The sequence below is a fragment of the Balaenoptera acutorostrata genome, chromosome 18 (assembly GCF_949987535.1).
Source record: "Balaenoptera acutorostrata chromosome 18, mBalAcu1.1, whole genome shotgun sequence".
NCBI classification, from domain to species: Eukaryota; Metazoa; Chordata; class Mammalia; order Artiodactyla; family Balaenopteridae; genus Balaenoptera; species Balaenoptera acutorostrata.
In genome coordinates, this window is record NC_080081.1 from 30,820,740 (window position 1) to 30,841,959 (window position 21,220).

At 39.7% G+C, this 21,220-nt stretch overlaps 1 protein-coding gene across 16 annotated transcripts in view; it reads right to left on the minus strand.

Moving 5' to 3' along the window:
* LMO7 (LIM domain 7) overlaps positions 1-21,220 on the minus strand; it is a 199,087-nt gene that overhangs the window by 90,477 nt on the left and 87,390 nt on the right. For all 16 annotated transcript variants that reach the window (XM_057532795.1, XM_057532803.1, XM_057532804.1 and 13 more), the window contains exon 4: positions 8,486-8,592. In XM_057532795.1, coding sequence (XP_057388778.1) covers positions 8,486-8,592 — 107 coding nt within the window. The remainder of the gene's footprint in view (positions 1-8,485; positions 8,593-21,220) is intronic.

Sequence of the window (21,220 nt, forward strand, 5' to 3'; positions counted from 1 at the left end):
CTTTAAAATAACCAATAAATGATCAATATACAACTTTTATACCTATTCAACATTTGATAGCGAGGCTCTTCATTTTAAAAGAACCAAGCTATAATGTTATGTCAAAGCATCAACATGAAAGTATACTTCCTAGTTTCTTGATGTGTTTCACCATGTACAACTGGAAGTAAATAATAACCAACGCTTATGACCTCACAAACAGTGCCTATTGCTATTTATGATTGTTCATGTCCAGAGTTCAAACTACAAATATTTTAGAGAATATAATCAAGACCTTTATGCTATGAGTACAGTAGCCTTTTGATGGATAGCACAGATGGGAGATGCCCAAAAGGAGCAGCTAAGTTTTCTGTCTGGGGGAAAACATAGCTGCAGTGTGCATTTGAATTCTGTAAACATTACGAACACCTATCCCCCCCCCAAAAATTCATAAGGCCTACAAAAAAAGCCTTTTAGAGAACAGCATCTGATCTGATCTTGCCTATCCAAAAGATAACCACCTCTCCTCTCCTAATGACCAAAATGATAAGAATTTTCACAGAAGAGGAAAAATGGGATGAAAGAATTAAACCAATCACCAAAGTAAAGTTTTGAATTTGGATTTGTGTTGTAGACTGCTTGTGGTTTTATGTCTTTTTTTTTTTGCTTTTTAAAATATGGAAATAGAAACTTTTTAAGGAAACAAATCCAAATCAAACTACAATATTTCTAACATTTCATAAAATACACAGAAAATTGAGGTCTCAAAAAGTTAATAAAATTATGTTGGTCCCACATAAACTGGAGGAAGAGTAAATAACGTAGATATATGTTCTCTGGTTTCCAGCTTTGCTATTCTAACAAAACAGACAAACTGTAAAAAGCTGACTAAACATACATGTCAGAAAAACATGTTTTAATATCTGCTCCTAATTGAAAGAAGAGATAAGTCTAAAATGGCCAAAATTCTCATAAAAAAACAAAGAGCCTATAGCCAATCATCACAATTTAAGTAGCTGGGGGCCAAATTTTTCCCTCCATGTCCTTCTACAGGGCACACATATCTTCCCTTCATAGGGTCAAGAATCTGGATATATGTATATGTACAGCTGATTCACTTTGTTATAAAGCAGAAACTAACACACCATTGTAAAGCAATTATACTCCAATAAAGATGTTAAAAAAATAAAATAAAATAAATGATCACAATTGATAATTCAGTACCACTTATTGAGCACCACTACATGTCAAGCACTATACACTTTACATACATGACTTTATGAAAATCAGTACAATGTCCTTGCGGGGTAGGGCTATGCCCCAAATGGTATTATTTGCTTAGCTCTAGGATATTAGCAATTCCATCTCTCTTGTTCACTGAGCAGTAAAGTGATCACAGGGAGGAAAACTAACCTGTCTAAGGTCCTTCAGCCACCAGGTGACTGAATGGGATGGGATTAAACCCATGTCAGGCACCTAAAGTCCCTGCTATTGTTAGGATGATTATCTATCTATTCATGACAATTGATGCACATCAACTGAACTTCTATTCCATCCTGGGTGAGAAAGAAACTCAGCCTGGGGTATACTAGAAACAATTCGAATGAACTGCTAAGAAATCTTCATGTTTCTGTGTGCTCATATTCTTCAAATAGTTTTTATCATGCCAAAGTCAAAGGCAATTTGTGACTTTTTTCAAATTGGCTTTGGTGTTTAATGCTAGGCAAAGGTAAGAGGTACCAAGGCAGATAGCTTGACTTTGGAAGAAACAAGGCTTACTGTAAACTTGTTGGTAAAACTTCTTATTAAAGTAACTTTAATGACTTCCCGTTAAGTTACCTCCACTCTTGATTCCTGCTTTTAAATTTTTCTGTCCCTTGCCCTTGCGCTTCTACAAGATATTCCAACTACCTATGTAACCACTATACTTTTCCACCCAAGTCTTAAGCATACATTTAGATTGGTGATGGTATAAGAACATTAAAATGTTTCTCAAACTTCATATAAATATAAGCATGGAACAACATCCCTCAAATGTCAGTTAAAAACAATATTAGCATTTATCATTTGACATCAGCATAAGGATTAAAACTTCCACCAAATACTTTGCAAAGTACATGGCCCAAAATTCCAATTTTAGTTTTACCCACACAACTGAGAGGAAACATACATTCTTCTTTTAAACTGTATAAGTTTCAGATTGTGTTGTAATATTCTGAAATGATAAGTAAAAGTCTCACCCAGCAAACCAAAAGTTTAGTGACTGCTTTCCCAGATCTGCTTTGCAATTCTGAAAGATGAGGAAGAAAGAGAGGAGCACTTAGCAAAGAAAAATTCAGTTCTCATCTTCGAAGCCTGGTTTTAAGATTTCCATGATATCTTCATAATTAAAATCTGATTTTCAAATAAGTATTTAACACCTAACGTGTCAGGAGGAGATTAAAGGGAGTAGGGAATGCATTATCTCTGCCCTCAAATAGCTTCAAGTCTAGGGAAAAATGAGATGTAGGTAAAAACAAGAAATGCTTTGAAAGCCCAGAAGAGAGACCAACGTCACCTTCAATTAGAAGTGTTTCCTGATTAAAAAGCTGAAATGACTGTTCATCTCTATAGTCCCAGAGAGCCCTGTGCATTTAACACAATATATTCTAACTTAACTTACGAGGACATTTCCTCAGTTATACTGTGAACCCCTCTAATGGCAGGACTCCATCTTATTTATGTCTGTATAAGTACCGGCCACAGAGAAGATGCTGAATCAGTGCTTGCTGTATGACTGGCAAGTGAATGAAACCAAAATTTCCCCATAGCTGGATTAACTGCCACTTTCTACTCTGTAGCTCCAGAAACAGATGTAAGCACACGCACCTCACATGTACACCCTTCACTCAAATAATCAGTTAACTCAGACCAGAATATAGCATGAAATTCAGGGAAAAACAATGCTTAACATCTCCAGTGACTGGTGAAGCTCTCATTTTCAAAAATGACTGACAGGACTACAGATATTACAGTGCATGTAACTGTAAAAGTTTGATTAATTCAACATAGGCAGCCCTACAGATAATGAGGTGAAAGAAGAATCTCTTCAACAAAAATATCTCTTTGGTTTAACCCTTTGAAGGACCACGTTATAAAACAAATGCTTTCTGATGGGGGAAGCAAATTCTACCACCTTCCCGTGAACTGACTCATGACAACTGCTAATCAAGATGAGCCACCAAGTGAGATTCTTTGGAGCAATGAATTTAGGATGGGTTACTTTTGTAGATAAAGATCCTGGCCATAAAAGTCTATAACATGAAGTCTCACCCAGCAAACCAAGACAAATTCAGACCCCATGGCTCTTTGGATTTGAGGGAGTGGGGAGCTGAGGAAGGAGACTTGGCATCTAGAAAGTGTTGATCTATCGAAGAAATAAATTAAGAACTAGAAATGGAGAGAAATAAATGCCAGATAAAACTGCTAGTTATTCTACAGTTTGTCCCTGCAGCTCATATCCCACCACCGTCTCTGCAGCTGAGCAGACTCTTAGATATTCAAACTTTGCAATTAAAGATCATTTGAAAAATGTGACCATATATTTTTGCTGCTGGCCTTAAACAGGACCTCGGCAACCCAAAAGAATTAATGTCCCCCTTTCAGTAACTACCTAACACCAGAGAATGAATGGGATAGAGATGTATGTGATGCAGTAAACTTCCTTTCTCTTTCATTCTGTTCTAATTACTTGGTAGGAAGGGAGAGAACATTTTAAAATAGTAACATGAATTGACAGGTGGAAGTCCCAATACTCAAGTTACAGATCCAAGTTTGGATACCATTAAGGTTGCTTTTTTCCTTTTTGTTTTTTTTAAACAGATTAAGACATTGAGAAACTCATTTGAAAGACACATCTGAAAAAAAAAGTAGTAAAATCAGGTTTAAATGAGAGAAAGTTGAAAATTATACAATTCAAAGTAGGTATATTTTTACTTACATGAATAACAACCTTAAAAAAATACACATACACATTCATATCTCAAATCAAATTTGGCAGACTGTAAAATAGAGCCATCTGGGAACTTAATTCCTAAGACATGACTTTACAGTATTGCTGCAAAATCAAGCACCCTTTTGAAACTTTAGAGATCAGCTAAATCCTTAAAATATCACTTTGAGCCTCCTTTATTTTCACAGGGGAAATATGTTAACACTAATTTTGCTTCCAACTACTGTTCCTTTGGCAACTAGTACATGTAAAAATAACAGATTCTTGATTTCTCCACCCTCTATTTGATAAATAGACCTTTTTAAAAAACTCAGTCAATAATATTTCAAGTCACGTTTTAGACCTAAAATATTAATATCATAAATAACGAAAGAGTAAGTGTACACTAAAAAATACTTTTTCTTTGCATGACAAATACTGTGTTCAAAAGCATCGCCATCCTATAATTGTATTATGAACAGAATGTATCTAAGGGAGTGCGAAAAACTGGATTGGAATGGTAAGGGGGTGGAAAGAAAAAACATGTTTATAATCTGTTCAAATTCTCAGCTTAAAACTTTCAATATATAATTTGGTTTAGAGCAATGGTTTAAATGCAGGACTTAGTCTGAATCAAAATGCTAGACACAAAATTAAAACCTTTAATGTTCAACTCTACCTTTCTGTCAACTTCAATCCTCCAATACAGGACGTCTGGGCTGTTCTGTTGAGTTGCTTTCCACAATGAGTGACCAGATGCCAGATGCCACCACAAAGACCATGACACTTGCTGTAGGAGCTCTGCAGTGCACTGTGGCATGGCCTTGCCGTCACCGTGCTTGCTCTCCCACGGGCCTTTTAGAGAAAGTGTGCAGAGATGGCCCTGTGGGAGTCGCACCCCCTCTTCTCTGCAGACTGTGTGTGTTTCTAAGTTCAGTATGGATATTTGGTAAACGGTTAATAATACGGTGCAGTTAGTCATTGGTGCAGAAGCTAAATTTCATGGCCTCAGTAAACATCTCAACTAGGATAGGTTCAACCTCAATCTACCATTCATGGAGGCTAAGTCACCAGTTTGCTTACTACTCTTTCGGGAAGAAAAGGAGTAAAGATACACCCTGCCCATCAAAGTCAGGAATGTCAAAATTAAAAGTATCAACTGACTCTTGCATATATGTAGTCCCAAAATAAGTGGAATAATTCAAACATATTTGGAAAAGTTCAAACTATTACTTCCTTCAAATAAAATAATTCCGTGAGAAAATTAATATGTATAATTACAGAAATATAAAGAGTACCCTAGCTTGTTTGACTAGTGAAAATTGTTACAAAGTAAATGGTAAATCTCAGACTACTGGAAAATAAGATTTGTACTTGGGGTCTGGATTATTGAAGTGATTCAACAGCAGTGGGTCTTTAAATTAATTGCTTCTGCTCCTGCCACGCATTCTCACCACACACAACTCTCCTAGGCTCTGTGTGTCATCTATGCTTTTAATCGCTGTTGTCCACTAACAAAAAAAAAAAATACCTCACATTTGCCAACATGTAGTTCTTTGCTCTCAGTATGTCCTGCAAACGTGTATCTTAGATTACATGTGCAGGAAGACCAACAACAGGTCTGTGAACTGTTAATGCAGTATCTTAGGGGTTGAATTTTGATAGAGCATTTAAAATAATAAATAGTTTGCCACACTTCTGCTAATTTTAATGTATAGGGATGGGCAAGATAATGCCCAAGTACTCACACCTTACTGCACGCTCCAAATACAATGAGCCTTTCCGTAAAATGAACAAACATACTAACACAGAAATTATGTTATTATATCAGTAAGTAAAAAGTCACATTTCAGCTGAAAGTTTATGTCAGTATCCTCCCTTCCACACGATTATCTTGCTGGCAGAGCGGAAATCTAAAAATTTGAAGTCAGGGCCTCTCGACCTCAGCACCACTGATATTTGCGATCAGAAATTCTTTGTTGTGGAGCCGCTAAATACTCTTTTGAACTGAAGGGTATTTAGCGGCATCCCTGACCCCCAAGATGGCAGTAGCACCCCCATCCCAGCTATAACAGCCAGAAGTACCTCCAGACGTTGCCAAATGCCCCCAGTTGAGAACCACCAGTCTAACCAACACCAAGGCCTTTAATCTACAATAAATATAGGACAAGACCTTTGACCTACAGAAGCCTCCACATTGCATAAGAACTGAAACTAAAGAGAAATGCATTACTATTTCGTAAGGAATTATTTGCCTTCCTTCACATTTTCCCTTCCTTCTATAAAAATGCTATCTCAGGGCTTCCCTGGTGGCGCAGCGGTTAAGAATCCGCCCACCAATGCAGGGGACATGGGTTCGAGCCCTGGTCTGGGAAGATTCCACATGCCGCGGAGCAACTAAGCCCGTGCGCCACAACTGCTGAGCCTGCGCTCTAGAGCCCATGAGCCACAACTACTGAAGCCCGCGCTCTACAGCCCGTGCTCCGCGACAATAGAAGCCACCGCAATGAGAAGCCCGCGCACTGCAACAGAGTAGCCTCTGCTCACTGCAACTAGAGAAAGCCTGTGCGCAGCAATGAACACCTAACGCAGCCAAAAATAAATAAAATAAATAAATAATTTTTTTAAAAAAATGCTATCTCAGGGCAGAAGAGCTCTGGCCAACCGTTTAAAGAAGCCGTTTGCCAGCTTTCTCACTCTCCACCCTGCACTTCCTTTGTAGCAGCCCCACGATCGACCCCTGTGCTCTTTGGTCCAACAAGACGGAACTGTCGGGGCGATGCTCTTAATTAAGAGAGTCGAGGTCCTCATGCAGATGTTCTCACTAGGACTACTTGGACACACCTTGCTTTTATGGACTTGTGGTTTCCACTGAAACAAGTTGTTCTGCATACTTCCTACTACGGCTGTAACTACATGACCTCCCGGTTTCAGTTTGTCACTAACTTAATTTCATTGAAGGCTGAGCCCAGATACTGATTTTTCCTGAACACTTTAGACCCAGCGTCTCATGAAACAGGCTCCAGGCAAGTTTCACTCAGGGCACTCTTGGAATTAGAAGCCAACAAACATGTTTTACTAAGTTCACAGCCTCCCTGAACATCAGCTACAGAGTTTCAAAACAGTATGATTTTAAGGGGAAAAGACATTTCTTCTTAATAGACAGCAACAACTGAAGAAAAACACTTTGAAAGTTAAAAATTTCTTTGCCCATCAGATAGGTCATATGAGAGAATGCTGATTAGGAAAAATAAATTCATCCATAGTTATTTTTCATGGAAATTAAACATGACCTCGAATACTGCAGAAGTAAACATGCCATTTTGGTGATGAAACTTAGGATCTATCAACAATCTTCCAATTAATCAGAAATGCTGGCAGACCCATCCCTGCTATGCACATATCACTGCTGTGTCGTTTAGAAATGCTTGTACAACAGAACTAGAAGCATATAGATATGAAATGGCTTGTTCATTTAAAAATATCATTGCTTTTAAAAGATTAATCCTACCCAGGTTTTTAGGTTATATGGCTAAAGACAATGTCTACTATAAAAAATATTTATAGACAGGGTTATTCTTCTTTAGAAAAAAATCTTGGCCATATTTAAGATTTTACAGTCATTTTTTAATAACTTTAAAGCTATTACAACAGGGATATTAACTCTTCAAACTTAGTCTTTGAATTGGTAAAAGCTAATTTTTTCATTTCTATTATTTCTATAGATAGAATAAGGTGTCTATTTTTTTCCAGTGGAAAAATGCTAATTATGTTTAAGAGCCATGATAAGGAGGAAGTCATTATTATAAAATTATTTTCCTGTCACATTGATCTGGTAACATGAGTTTATTCTGATTCACTGAAAGCAAATTTAGATTTATAAGAGAAAAATCTTATAAGAGTTTAAAACCAGATTTCCTGAAACCATATACTCAAACACAAACGGCATTTTCCATCTAAAACACAACACAAACACCTGCGCGCATGTTTTCACACCCCCTCCCCACTTTCACTTTCTCATCCATACTATTAAAAGAGTGAAAAACAGTTCATTTTTAGAAATCAGCCAGTTGACAAAAGTCATTAGCGGTACATGTTGGTCCCAAGCACTGCTGCTTTCCAAATATTAAGTCTCTTTTATCACTGTCCCACTCTCATTTTTATGTTAGCAATCATGTCTTAATTTCAAATAATTTTTACTCTGTAAGCTAAAATATAACCTTCTCCATTTTCTTTATAAATATAATGAGCGTCCTCACCATTAGCAACCAAACACTATGATGTTGGACAAGCATTAAAATATAAACCACCATTTTGGCTAATACAGGAATTTAAAATAATAACATATCATGGTCTCAGTTACAGACAGCTTCACACTCACAATCCCTAAGCTATTTCTTAAATGGTCTGTTTTGGAATGCAAATAGAGGAAGACAGAGGGATGATTTTTCTGTAATCAGAGCTCTCAGGAATTATTTACACTTAAGCTACAAGCCCTAAGTTTAAAACAACATGTAACAAACCAGTGAAACTTACTTGACAGTGACTCGATTTGATAAATCCTGTAGATCCCCAGGATGGAAAAGCTGGGCTTCTTTCAATCCAATCTGTTCACAAGCTTTCAAAAAAACGTTTATATTATCCTGTGAAAAGAAGTGGAAAGTGATTGCTTAGCCGAGCTCTCTCTCAGACAAAGGTTACCAATTTTTATGATATAACTTCCAAGCTTCAAAGTCCAATTACAGCCAGCAAAAAAGGAGGAAGCAAGACCAAGCCACTCATGTATGTAAAAAAAATATATTAATACATGCGCATGTATAGCCTTTCAGTTTTCCAAAGCATAAACGGCAGTGCTCTCTTATGCCAGGCATATGCTGTTCCTGTGATCTTTGTGACTGGCACGTTAAACATTACCTGTTACAGGACAAGTGCCTGGCCACTGAGCAGTAATCTACACTTGGATGTCAGCTCTGCTCTGCAAACAAACGCCCTCTTCCCAGCTTTGCGCGACAAGCCTCACCTCTCCTCTTTAAAAATAACTCCAGCTACTGACATTCACCCACCCAGAAACTGTTGGCAGGGAAGAAAGAAGAGGAGGAACGTTCTGTTTCTATGATTACAAATTACAGAACGACTGTGGAATACCACACCTGGAATCTGGGTTTGGTTGCTGAGCCGGCTCTGGACAAACAGGGAAACCACATTATAGGACCCAGGAGAAGCCCAGTGATCATTGGCTGAACCTCAGAGTTGAGGTGTGGTCGTTACTCACGCCCTGCACCTGCCTCAGGAAGTACCTCCACAGCATGAGAATCTAGGTTGCCCTCCTATCTAATTTCAAAACCCAAATCCTCCATTCACAGACCAAGGCTTTCCATTCACGTAAACAGCTGCACCCGCACTGACAACAGTAGAGACACATTGGGTGAGCAGAATTGGCTGGAGCTTCTATCTTTACTCCGCTTCAAAAAAGAAAACCCTTTATGGGGCTGAGCTTGTGCAGATGCCATGCGACTCTTCACCTTCACTTTGTTAGGTTCTCAGGCAAGAGAATGGCCTCCTCACACGCCAGCACAGGCTGGTCCGCTCACACCTGCTGGCAACGCCACATCTGAGGGCTGAGCCTCTCCGGCCCCCTGAAACCTCACCTCACTCCCTAACAGGTGGCTGTGAGGGTCCTCTCTGCCACGTGGAGAGAGGCAGTTACCCTTTTCCCATGCTGGGAAGCTCATCTCCACAGGGAGAAAAGGCAGGCTGCGATGGCAAAGTGGGAGGGAATGATCGAAAGGGAAATGAAGGAAGGTGAAGAGGCTAAATTCAACAGTTTGGGTTCTTGGCGAGTGAGAGGACTTAGGGAAAGGGGAAGCAAATGTATGGCAGAGAAAAGCAGTGCTGTTAGGGAACTCAGGGACATTTAAAACAAACCAGTTTGTAGTGGTAGGATGTTAGTCTTGTGTACATACTATCCGTAAAAGGCAGTGTGAACTACCTAGCTGAAACCTGCAATCCATGATTCATTTTATTCATTTTCAATAGAGGTCAAAGATTAAAGGAACTTAAGTCAAAAGTTGAACAGCTCAATGGGAGGCATTCAATCTGAGGAGCAGGAAGCTCCTCAGGTGTAGTGCCTTAAAAACAGCCCTTGAATAGTTCTCTCAACTTGAATGCCAGTGAACTAAAGCAACAAGTTACCTGCCCCATACACCCAACATACAATGGTGGGACAGCTGTAGGGTAACCAACAGACACATTCCGGATCAATGTGTGCAGAAATGAAGGGTCACTGATCCACAGAAATTCTGAAGTCCTGCAAAGCATAGGTTGGCAGGTCCTTCATTAGGATTCAAGGCCAGGGAACACTTCCTTCATGGTTTTCTGCTTCACTCTCTGGACACTTGGTTCCACCTTAAAAATTATCTTTCCATTTCCTTGGAAAGTAGCTTGTGTTTGCAGATGTGTAGCTTCCTCAGTCTGCTTCCTGGCTGCAGAAGTTTGGAGGACTAAAGGTCTTTTTATTTTGTAATCCTCTGTCCCTTTCAGTCTAAGTTTACAAAGTTTCTGCAAATATGATTCCCTCAGTTTCTGCAAATACAATTCCCTCAAAAATACCATATGTCTTCTGTGAATCTTATTGGACTTCACTCCCTTAGACAAAAGCCACAACCACAAATTCCTTCAAGACAAGTCCTTCTCTTCATCTGCTGAGATGACTGAGGGACACCACCCTTAAGCTTCTTAGAAGCCCTACTGCTAGACTGGACAGATTTCCAAGGCACCACTTTGTATCTTTCTAAGATCTTAAGCGATTTTACAGCCACACCCTCAGCTTCATCTTTAGACCATATTGTTTTCCCACCATCGCTCTGAATTTGACCTCTGCCAAAAACCCATTTCTCAATTCTCTTGATTTTTTTCTGAAAAAAATTCATCATTTATTAACATAAAGAGACTGATAATTCCCAAAACCAGCAATTCCTGTGACCCCTTGTGTTTACTGTTCTACCTGTCACTTTACCTTTCACATTTTACTATAATCAGAAAGAGGACGGCAGGCAGCACATTAACACTCCACCTGGAAATCATTTCAGCTAGAACATCTAGTTAATTAGGTACAATTTATAGGTATAAGGGAGTGACTATCACGTGAGAATCAATGGGACCACTTTAGAAGCTGGCTACAATACTTGTACAATAAAGAACACAGAGCCTGAACCAAGATGGCAGAGTAGAAGGACGTGCTCTCACTCCCTCTTGAGAGAACACCAGAATCACAACTAACTGCTGAACAATCATCGACAGGAAGACACTGGAACTCACCAAAAAAGATACCCCACATCCAAAGATAAAGGAGAAGCCACAATGAGACAGTAGGAGGGGCGCAATCACAATAAAATCAAATCCCGTAACTGCTGGGTGGGTGACTCACAAACTGGAGAACACTTATACCACAGAAGTCCACCCACTGGAGTGAAGGTTCTGAGCCCCACGTCAGGCTTCTGAACCTGGGGGTCTGGCAACAGGGGGAGGAATTCCTAGAGAAGCAGACTTCAAAAGCTAGTGGGATTTGATTGCGGGACTCTGACAGGACTACGGGAAACAGAGACTCCACTCTTGGAGGGCACACACAAAGTAGTGTGCGCATAGAGACCCAGGGGAGGAGCAGTGACCCCATAGGAGACTGAACCAGACCTACCTGCTAGTGTTGGAGGGTCTCCTGCAGAGGCAGGGGGTGGCTGTGGCTCACCGTGGGGAGGGGGACACTGGCGGCAGAAGTTCTAGAGGGACTCATTGGTGTGAGCCCTCCCAGAGTATGCCACTGGCCCCACCAAAGAGCCTGCAGGCTGCAGTGTTGGGTCGCCTCACATCAAACAACCAACAGGGAGGGAACCGAGCCCCACCTATCAGCAGTCAAGAGGATTAAAGTTTTACTGACCTCTGCCCACCAGAGCAACAGCCAGCTCTACCCACCACCAGTCCCTCTAATCAGGAAACTTGCACAAGCCTCTTAGATAGCCTCATCCACCAGAGGGCAGACAGAAGAAGCAAGAAGAACTACAATCCTGCAGCCTGTGGAACAAAAACCACATTCACAGAAAGATAGACAAGATGAAAAGGGAGAGGGCTATGTACCAGATGAAGGAACAAGATAAAACCCCAGAAAAACAACTAAATGAAGTGAAGATAGGCAACCTTCCAGAATAAGAATTCAGAATAATGATAGCGAAGATGATCCAGGACCTTGGAAAAAGAATGGAGGCAAAGATCGAGAAGATGCAAGAAATGTTTAACAAAGACCTAGAAGAAATAAAGAACAAACAAACAGAGATGAACAATACAATAACTGAAATGAAAACTACACTAGAAGGAATCAATAGCAGAATAACTGAGGCAGAAGAACGGATAAGTGACCTGGAAGACAGAATGGTGGAATTCACTGCTGCTGAACAGAATAAACAAAAAAGAATGAGAAGAAATGAAGACAGCCTAAGAGACCTCTGGGACAACATTAAACGCAACAACATTCGCATTATAGGGGTCCCAGAAGGAGAAGAGAGAGAGAAAGGACCTGCGAAAATATTTGAAGAGATTATAGTCGAAAACTTCCCTAACATGGGAAAGGAAATAGCCACCCAAGTCCAGGAAGCACAGAGAGCCCCATACAGGATAAACCCAAGGAGAAACACGCCAAGACATACAGTAATCAAATTGGCAAAAATTAAAGACCAAGAAAAATTATTGAAAGCAGCAAGGGAAAAACGACAAATAACATACAAGGGAACTCCCATAAGGTTAAGAGCTGATTTCTCAGCAGAAACTCTACAAGCCAGACGGGAGTGGCATGATATACTTAAAGTGATGAAAGGGAAGAACCTACAACCAAGATTACTCTACCCGGCAAGGATCTCATTCAGATTCGATGGAGAAATCAAAAGCTTTACAGACAAGCAAAAGCTAAGACAATTCAGCACCACCAAACCAGCTCTACAACAAATGCTAAAGGAACTTCTCTAAGTCGGAAACACAAGAGAAAAAAAGGGCCTACAAAAACAAACCCAAAACAATTAATAAAATGGTCATAGGAACATACATATTGATAATTACCTTAAACGTGAATGGATTAAATGCTCAACCAAAAGACTCAGGCTTGCTGAATGCATACAAAAACAAGACCCATATACATGCTGTCTACAAGAGACCCACTTCAGACCTAGGGACACATACAGACTGAAAGTGAGGGGATGGAAAAAGATATTCCATGCAAATGGAAATCAAAAGAAAGCTGGAGTAGCAATACTCATATCAGATAAAATAGACTTTAAAATAAAGAATGTTACAAGAGACAAGGAAGGACACTACATAATGATCACGGGATCAATCCAAGAGGAAGATATAACAATTATAAATATATACGCACCCAACATAGGAGCACCTCAATACATAAGGCAACTGCTAACAGCTATAAAAGGGGAAATCGACAGTAACACAATAATAGTGGGAGACTTTAACACCTCACTTACACCAATGGACAGATCATCCAAAATGAAAATAAATAAGGAAACAGAAGCTTTAAATGACACAATAGACCAGATAGATTTAATTGATATTTATAGAACATTCCATCCAAAAACAGCAGATTACACTTTCTTCTCAAGTGCACACGGAACATTCTCCAGGATAGATCACATCTTGGGTCACAAATCAAGCCTCAGTAAATTTAAGAAAATTGAAATCATATCAAGCATCTTTTCTGACCACAATGCTATGAGATTAGAAATCAATTACAGGGAAAAAAATGTAAAAAACACAAACATATGGAGGCTAAACAATACGTTACTAAATAACGAAGAGATCACTGAAGAAATCAAAGAGGAAATTAAAAAATACCTAGAGACAAATGACAATGAAAACACGACAACCCAAAACCTATGGGATGTAGCAATAGCAGTTCTAAGAGGGAAGTTTATAGCTATACAAGTCTACCTCAAGAAACAAGAAAAATCTCAAATAAACAATCTAACCTTACACCTAAAGGAACTAGAGAAAGAAGAACAAACAAAACCCAAAGTTAGCAAAAGGAAATAAATCATAAAGATCAGAGCAGAAATAAATGAAATAGAAACAAAGAAAACAATAGCAAAGATCAATAAAACTAATAGTTGGTTCTTTGAGAAGATAAACAAAATTGATAAGACATTAGCCAGACTCATCAAGAAAAAGAGGGAGAGGACTCAAATCAATAAAATTATTAATAAAATTAAAAATGAAAAAGGAGAAGTTACAACAGACACCACAGAAATACAAAGCATCCTAAGAGACTACTACAAGCAACTCTATGCCAATAAAATGGACAACCTGGAAGAAATGGACAAATTCTTAGAAAGGTATAACCTTCCAAGACTGAACAAGGAAGAAACAGAAAATACGAACAGACCAATCACAAGTAATAAAATTGAAACTGTGATTAAAAATCTTCCAACAAACAAAAGTCCAGGACCAGATGGCTTCACAGGTGAATTCTATCAAACATTTAGAGAAGAGCTAACACCCATCCTTCTCAAACTCTTCCAAAAAATTGCAGAGGAAGGAACACTCCCAAACTCATTCTATGAGGCCTCCATCACCCTGATACCAAAAGCAGACAAAGATACTACAAAAAAGGAAAATTACAGACCAATATCACTGATGAATATAGATGAAAAAATCCTCAACAAAATACTAGCAAACAGAATCCAACAACACATTAAAAGGATCATACACCATGATCAAGTGGGATTTATCCCAGGGATGCAAGGATTCTTCAATATATACAAACCAATCAATGTGATACACCATATTAACAAACTGAAGAAGAAAAACCATATGATCATCTCAATAGATGCAGAAAAAGCTTTTGACAAAATTCAACACCCATTTAGGATAAAAACTCTCCAGAAAGTGGGCATAGAGGGAACCTACCTCAACATAATAAAAGCCATATACAACAAACCCACAGCAAACATCATTCTCAATGGTGAAAAACTGAAAGCATTTCCTCTAAGATCAGGAACAAGACAAGAATGTCCACTTTCACCACTATTATTCAACATAGTTTTGGAAGTCCTAGCCATGGCAATCAGAGAAGAAAAAGAATTAAAAGAATACACATTGGAAAAGAAGAAATAAAACTGTCACTGTTTGCAGATGACATGATACTATACATAGAGAATCCTACAGATGCCACCAGAAAACTACTAGAGCTAATCAATGAATTTGGTGAAGTTGCAGGATACAAAATTAATGCACAGAAATCTCTTGCATTCCTATACACTAATGATGAAAAATCTGAAAGAGAAATTAAGGAAACACTCCCATTTACCATTGCAACAAAAAGAATAAAATACCTAGGAATAAACCTACCTAGGGAGACAAAAGACCTGTATGCAGAAAACTATAAGACACTGATGAAAGGAATTAAAGATGATACCAACAGATGGAGAGATAAACCATGTTCTTGGATTGGAAGAATCAATATTGTGAAAATGACTATACTACCCAAAGCAATCTACAGATTCAATGCAATCCCTATCAAATTACCAATGGCATTTTTTACAGAACTAGAACAAAAAATCTTAAAATTTGTATGGAGACACAAAAGACCCCGAATAGCCAAAGCAGTCTTGAGGGAAAAAAAGTGGAGCTGGAGCAATCAGACTCACTGACTTCAGACTATACTACAAAGCTACAGTAATCAACACAATATGGTACTGGCACTAAAAGAGAAATATAGATCAATGGAACAGGATAGAAAGCCAAGAGATAAACCCACGCACCTATGGTCAGCTAATCTATGACAAAGGAGGCAAGGATATACAATGGAGAAAAGACAGTCTCTTCAATAAGTGGTGCTGGGAAAACTGGACAGCTACATGTAAAAGAATGAAATTAGAACACTCCTTAACACCATACACAAAAATAAACTCAAAATGGATTAGCGACCTAAATGTAAGACTGGACACTATAAAACTCTTAGAGGAAAACATAGGAAGAACACTCTTTGACATAAATCACAGCAAGATCTTTTTTGATCCACCTCCCAGAGTAATGGAAATAAAAACAAAAATAAACAAATGGGACCTAATGAAACTTAAAAGCTTTTGCACAGCAAAGGAAACCATAAACAAGACGAAAAGACAGCCCTCAGAATGGGAGAAAATATTTGCAAACGAATCAACAGACAAAGGATTAATCTCCAAAATATATAAACAGCTCATGCAGCTCAATATTAAAAAAACAAACAACCCAATCCAAAAATGGGCAGAAGACCTAAATAGACATTTCTCCAAAGAAGACATACAGATGGCCAAGAAGCACATGAAAAGCTGCTCAACATCACTAATTATTAGAGAAATGCAAATCAAAACTACAATGAGCTATCACCTCTCACCAGTTAGAATGGGCATCATTAGAAAATCTACAAACAGCAAATGCTGGAGAGGGTGTGGAGAAAAGGGAACCCTCTTGCACTGTTGGTGGGAATGTAAATTGATACAGCCACTATGGAGAACAGTATGGAGGTTTCTTAAAAAACTAAAAATAGAATTACCATATGATCCAGCAATCCCACTACTGGGCACATACCCAGAGAAAACCATAATTCAAAAAGACACATGCACCCCAATGTTCATTGCAGCACTATTTACAATAGCCAGGTCATGGGAGCAACCTAAATGCCCATCGACAGACGAATGGATAAAGAAGATGTGGTACATATATACAATGGAATATTACTTAGTCATAAAAAGGAACGAAATTGGGTCATTTGTTGAGACGTGGATGGATCTAGAGACTGTCATACAGAGTGAAGTAAGTCAGAAAGAGAAAGACAAATATCGTATATTAACATATGTATGTGGAACCTAGAAAAATGGTACAGGTGAACTGGTTTGCAGGGCAGAAATTGAGACAAAGATGTAGAGAAACAAACATATGGACACCAAGGGGGGAAAGCAGTGGGGGGTGGTGGTCGTGGTGTGATGAATTGGGAGATTGGGATTGACATGTATGTATACACTGATGTGTTGTTGCATTACTGTCAACAAACTATTTTCTCTTACATGCTGAATCATTTTGTTACACAAAGTCTAAATCCTCATTAAAGTATATACTCCATCTCCCTAGGCTCTCACCCTGCCCAAAGCCACTTTCATTCTTACTTAGAGGACCTTTTCTTATTTAAGTATCTTTAATGATAAAATTTCAAGTGTGATGACTTCCAACATGCAGAGGGAATACTTTGTATCAAGAAACCTTAATGCCACAACAGATGGGGAACTGTCTGCTCATAAGATCAAATCAATTAGACCCACTTCTGCAGAAACTTCCTGAGTGTACAGGGTCAAGAGCTGTCATAAACAAAAATGGGTTCTTTAAATAAAGACAAGACTAATAAAGAGATTTACTACAGAATCCCTGAATAAGATCAAAATCCTAACTAATTCTAAAGAAGAGTGAAGCTGTGCTCAGGCCTGTGACCTGAGGGCCATACCAGCAACATCTTACACCAAAGCTCCCAGAATGGCATCACTTGGCAGTGTTTCCCATCAATGAACCAAGCGATCTTCCCATGCTCAGTCTGACCTTTTTTCCCAGTACAGCTCTATGCCTACTTTAAGCCAGATTCTTCCATTTTCAAAAGAGCCTGTTATCCAGTTCCTCTGAACGTGAGGACAGGACGGTGCCGGTCAATTTATCCTAAGGCCACGAGGCTTGGTGACCTCAACTCCTTTTCTATTAATGACGTGGCACCAAAGCCCCTACTTCCTCTGCCTCTGGAACTGACAGTGCCAGAAAGTTAGCAGGTACGTGCCAGCAAGCAAGAGGGTGTAAGCACTGCTAGAGGTGGAGAAACGAAGTCCATGCTTTAGAGTGACAGTCTCCTGTCAGCCACATCAGAGTGACCAAAGGGGCATGCAGAACTGCCGCTCAGGCAATGCTGATGGGGATCAAACTGGAGAACAGCTGACCTAGCCTCTTGCTGCTCAGCGTGTGGTCCACACACCATCAGCACCAGCATCACCTGGGAACTGTCAGAAATGCAGACGCTGTAGCTCCACCCCAGACCTACTGAATCGGAATGCACATCCTAAGATACTCCTCCAGGTGATTAGTCTTTGTAGACAAGTTCTCTGGCAAATAACAAAATAAGGACACTCTTTCCAAATATGATCTAAAGCAGTGTTTCTCGTTAGCGTAAACACGAAACACCTAGGCATTATAGAGCTCACATTAGACCATCACCAAAAGTGAACTGAATTCCATTCTTATGATACACTAACTGTGGTCATTCAAAATTATTATAAAGCAACTCCCAAGCAGCAATGACAATATATCCAAATTTGCCTTTTAAGTATACCGTTTCCATTAAGAAAGCAGTTTAGTCACAATGTTGATCAGCTAGCCCTAGCTCTTTTTAATTGTTTTGGAAAATTCATCCTCTATTTTATGGCTTAGTTAATAAATGTAAGCTGTGAAGTTAGCACACCTACAATCTATGACTCTAATATGTAGGTAAACACACAGAGATTCGACTTCCATCCTTATTTGTGAAGAAAATAAGCAGCTAGTCTTTAAGTTGTCCTTGGGTCCTTATTTCTCTACAAAGAAAAAGGCTCGGTCACTTGCTGGTAAGAAAGGAATTGAGGACAAGGAGAGCAGTAAAGTTTTGTCACGTGTGAAAATAGGACCCAACCAGAAATGCTTAAAAGGAATCGCCAGGTGACACGGAGGGTCCGGGGCTTATACATGATAACTGTGCTAGCAGCTTGGTGGTTTGATTTTACCCCAGCACTGTCTAGCGGAGCTAGGAGCAAAACCAGACCAAGAGAGACAGACTGAGAGCTGGCAGTTTAGGGCAGCAGCAGGTCAGAGGGATGGAGGGCTGAGCGCTCCGGTAAAAGGCTAGTTATTCTCTACACCTGCGTCCTTCTTCCTGTCCTGCCCCTAGGTTCTTCAGAACTTTTTTTTTTTTTTTAGATTCCATATATATGTGTTAGCATACGGTATTTGTTTTTCTCTTTCTGACTTACTCCACTCTGTAGGACAGACTCTAGGTCCATCCACCTCACTCCGGGACGAAGTGAGAGAGTAGCATGGACACACATACACTACCAAATGTAAAATCGATAGCTAGTGGGAAGCAGCCGTATAGCACAGGGAGATCAGCTGGTGCTTTGTGACCACCTAGAGGGGTGGGATAGGGAGGGTGGGAGGGAGACGCAAGAGGGAGGAGATATGGAGATATATGTATACGTATAGCTGATTCACTTTGTGATACAGCAGAAACTAACACAACATTGTAAAGCAATTATACTCCAATAAAGATGTTAAAAACAACAACAACAACAAAAGGCTAGTTATTGAAATGCTTAATCAACTCGGGTTACAATTAACTACACAGGAGCCATAACAGCCTTTGTCAAACTGCAGCATGAAGTAAGGTACGGTCTTGCATATTATTTCTATTAAACTTTACATCAAAAATGAAGTAATTCTTGGGCTTCCCTGGTGGCGCAGTGGTTGAGAATCTGCCTGCCAATGCAGGGGACACGGGTTCGAGCCCTGGTCTGGGAGGATCCCACGTGCCGCGGAGCAGCTGGGCCCGTGAGCCACAACTACTGAGCCTGCGCGTCTGGAGCCTGTGCTCCGCAGCGGGAGAGGCCGCGATAGTGAGAGGCCCGCGCACCGCGATGAGGAGTGGCCCCCACTCGCCGCAACTGCAGAAAGCCCTCGCACAGAAACGAAGACCCAACACAGCCAAAAGAATAAAAACATAATAAATAAATAATAAATAAAAATTTTAAAAAAAAATGAAGTAATTCTAAAACTTACCTACTCTGTTAAAAAATAAAATAAAATAAAAAAGGTGCCGACATAGATTCTTAAGAAGTTCTGCCAGAGAACAGATTGGTTGGTTGCCAGAGGTGGGGGGAGGGGACAAAATGGGAAGAAAAGAAAACAAAGTTCTGTCCTCAAATTATCCATGTTGTATGTTCCAAAGTGAAACAAGTAATTGCTTAGATCAACGTGTCATAATGATGCTAAAATGCATGTTTTATGAATCAATAAAGCATGTTTAATGAAGGAAAACTACACAGTAAAACTTTGGAGATGGTTGGGAATTTGTGTTCCTTCAGTGCCCCTGCCCCACTCCCTTCAGAGACTCTTTTACAGGTGATATGTCTGGATCATCGGCCCTTTTTTAAGTCTTTCCAACCCCAGGAACTCCTTGCTTTATGAGGCTGACTCACTTTTAGTCATTTCTATGTCAAAAAAGTCCAAAGACTTCTCACTGTAATTATAAAATATTGATCCTAACCCTGCCTACTTAATGCAAAATGAATCTCATCTTTCTCCCACAGGAGAGCCCCCGAGCTTTCCTACTTCATACACTCCATGTGTTCCCCCCACCTCACATCTTCTCTTTAAATATCCCTGGTTTTCTCAACATCTCTGGTCCCTCATGTGACATTTTTCCATTCTCTTATTATTCCAACTGGTTCTCCATAGAATAGCTAATTTTCCCAATAATCTCAACTTCCCATGAAAAGAAGCTTACAAAGTCTAACTGTTCCCATTTTACACACGGTGAAACTGAGGCCTAAGAGGTATGTGACTTGCCTAAGGTCACCCAGTAAGTAGTGAAGCTAGGATTCAAACCAAGCAGTTCAACTCAAGTGCATGCTCTTAACCACTGTATTAATTTCCCATTGCTGCTGTAACAAATTACAGTTTAGTGGCTTAACACAAGATAAGTTTATGATTTTACAGTTCTGGAGGTTAGAAGTTCAAAATCAGTCTCGTTGGGCTAAAATCAAGGTGTCGGCAGGGCTGCATTCCTTCTGGAGGCTCTGGAAGAAAATCGATTTTCTTTTCCTTCCCGAGGCTCCCTTCGCTCCATCTTCAAAACCAGCAGCATCGGGCTGAGTCTCTGTTCCACTTCCATCTATCTGGTTCTCGCTCCCTCTTCCACTTATCAGGACCCTTGTGATTATACTGGGCCCCCCTGGCTAATCCAGGCTCCTCTCCTGCAACCCTAATTCCACCTGCAACCTAACCCCCCCTTGCCTTGCAACATATTCACAGGTTCAATGGGCTAGAGTGTGAACATCTTTGGGAGCTGTTCTGCCTACAGCTACCAAGCCTCCTTAAAAACAGGTTCCTGTGTGCTATTCCCTTCTCAGAGTGAAGCATCTGTAACTCAAGACAGGACTCCAAGTGTGGTTAATTATCACA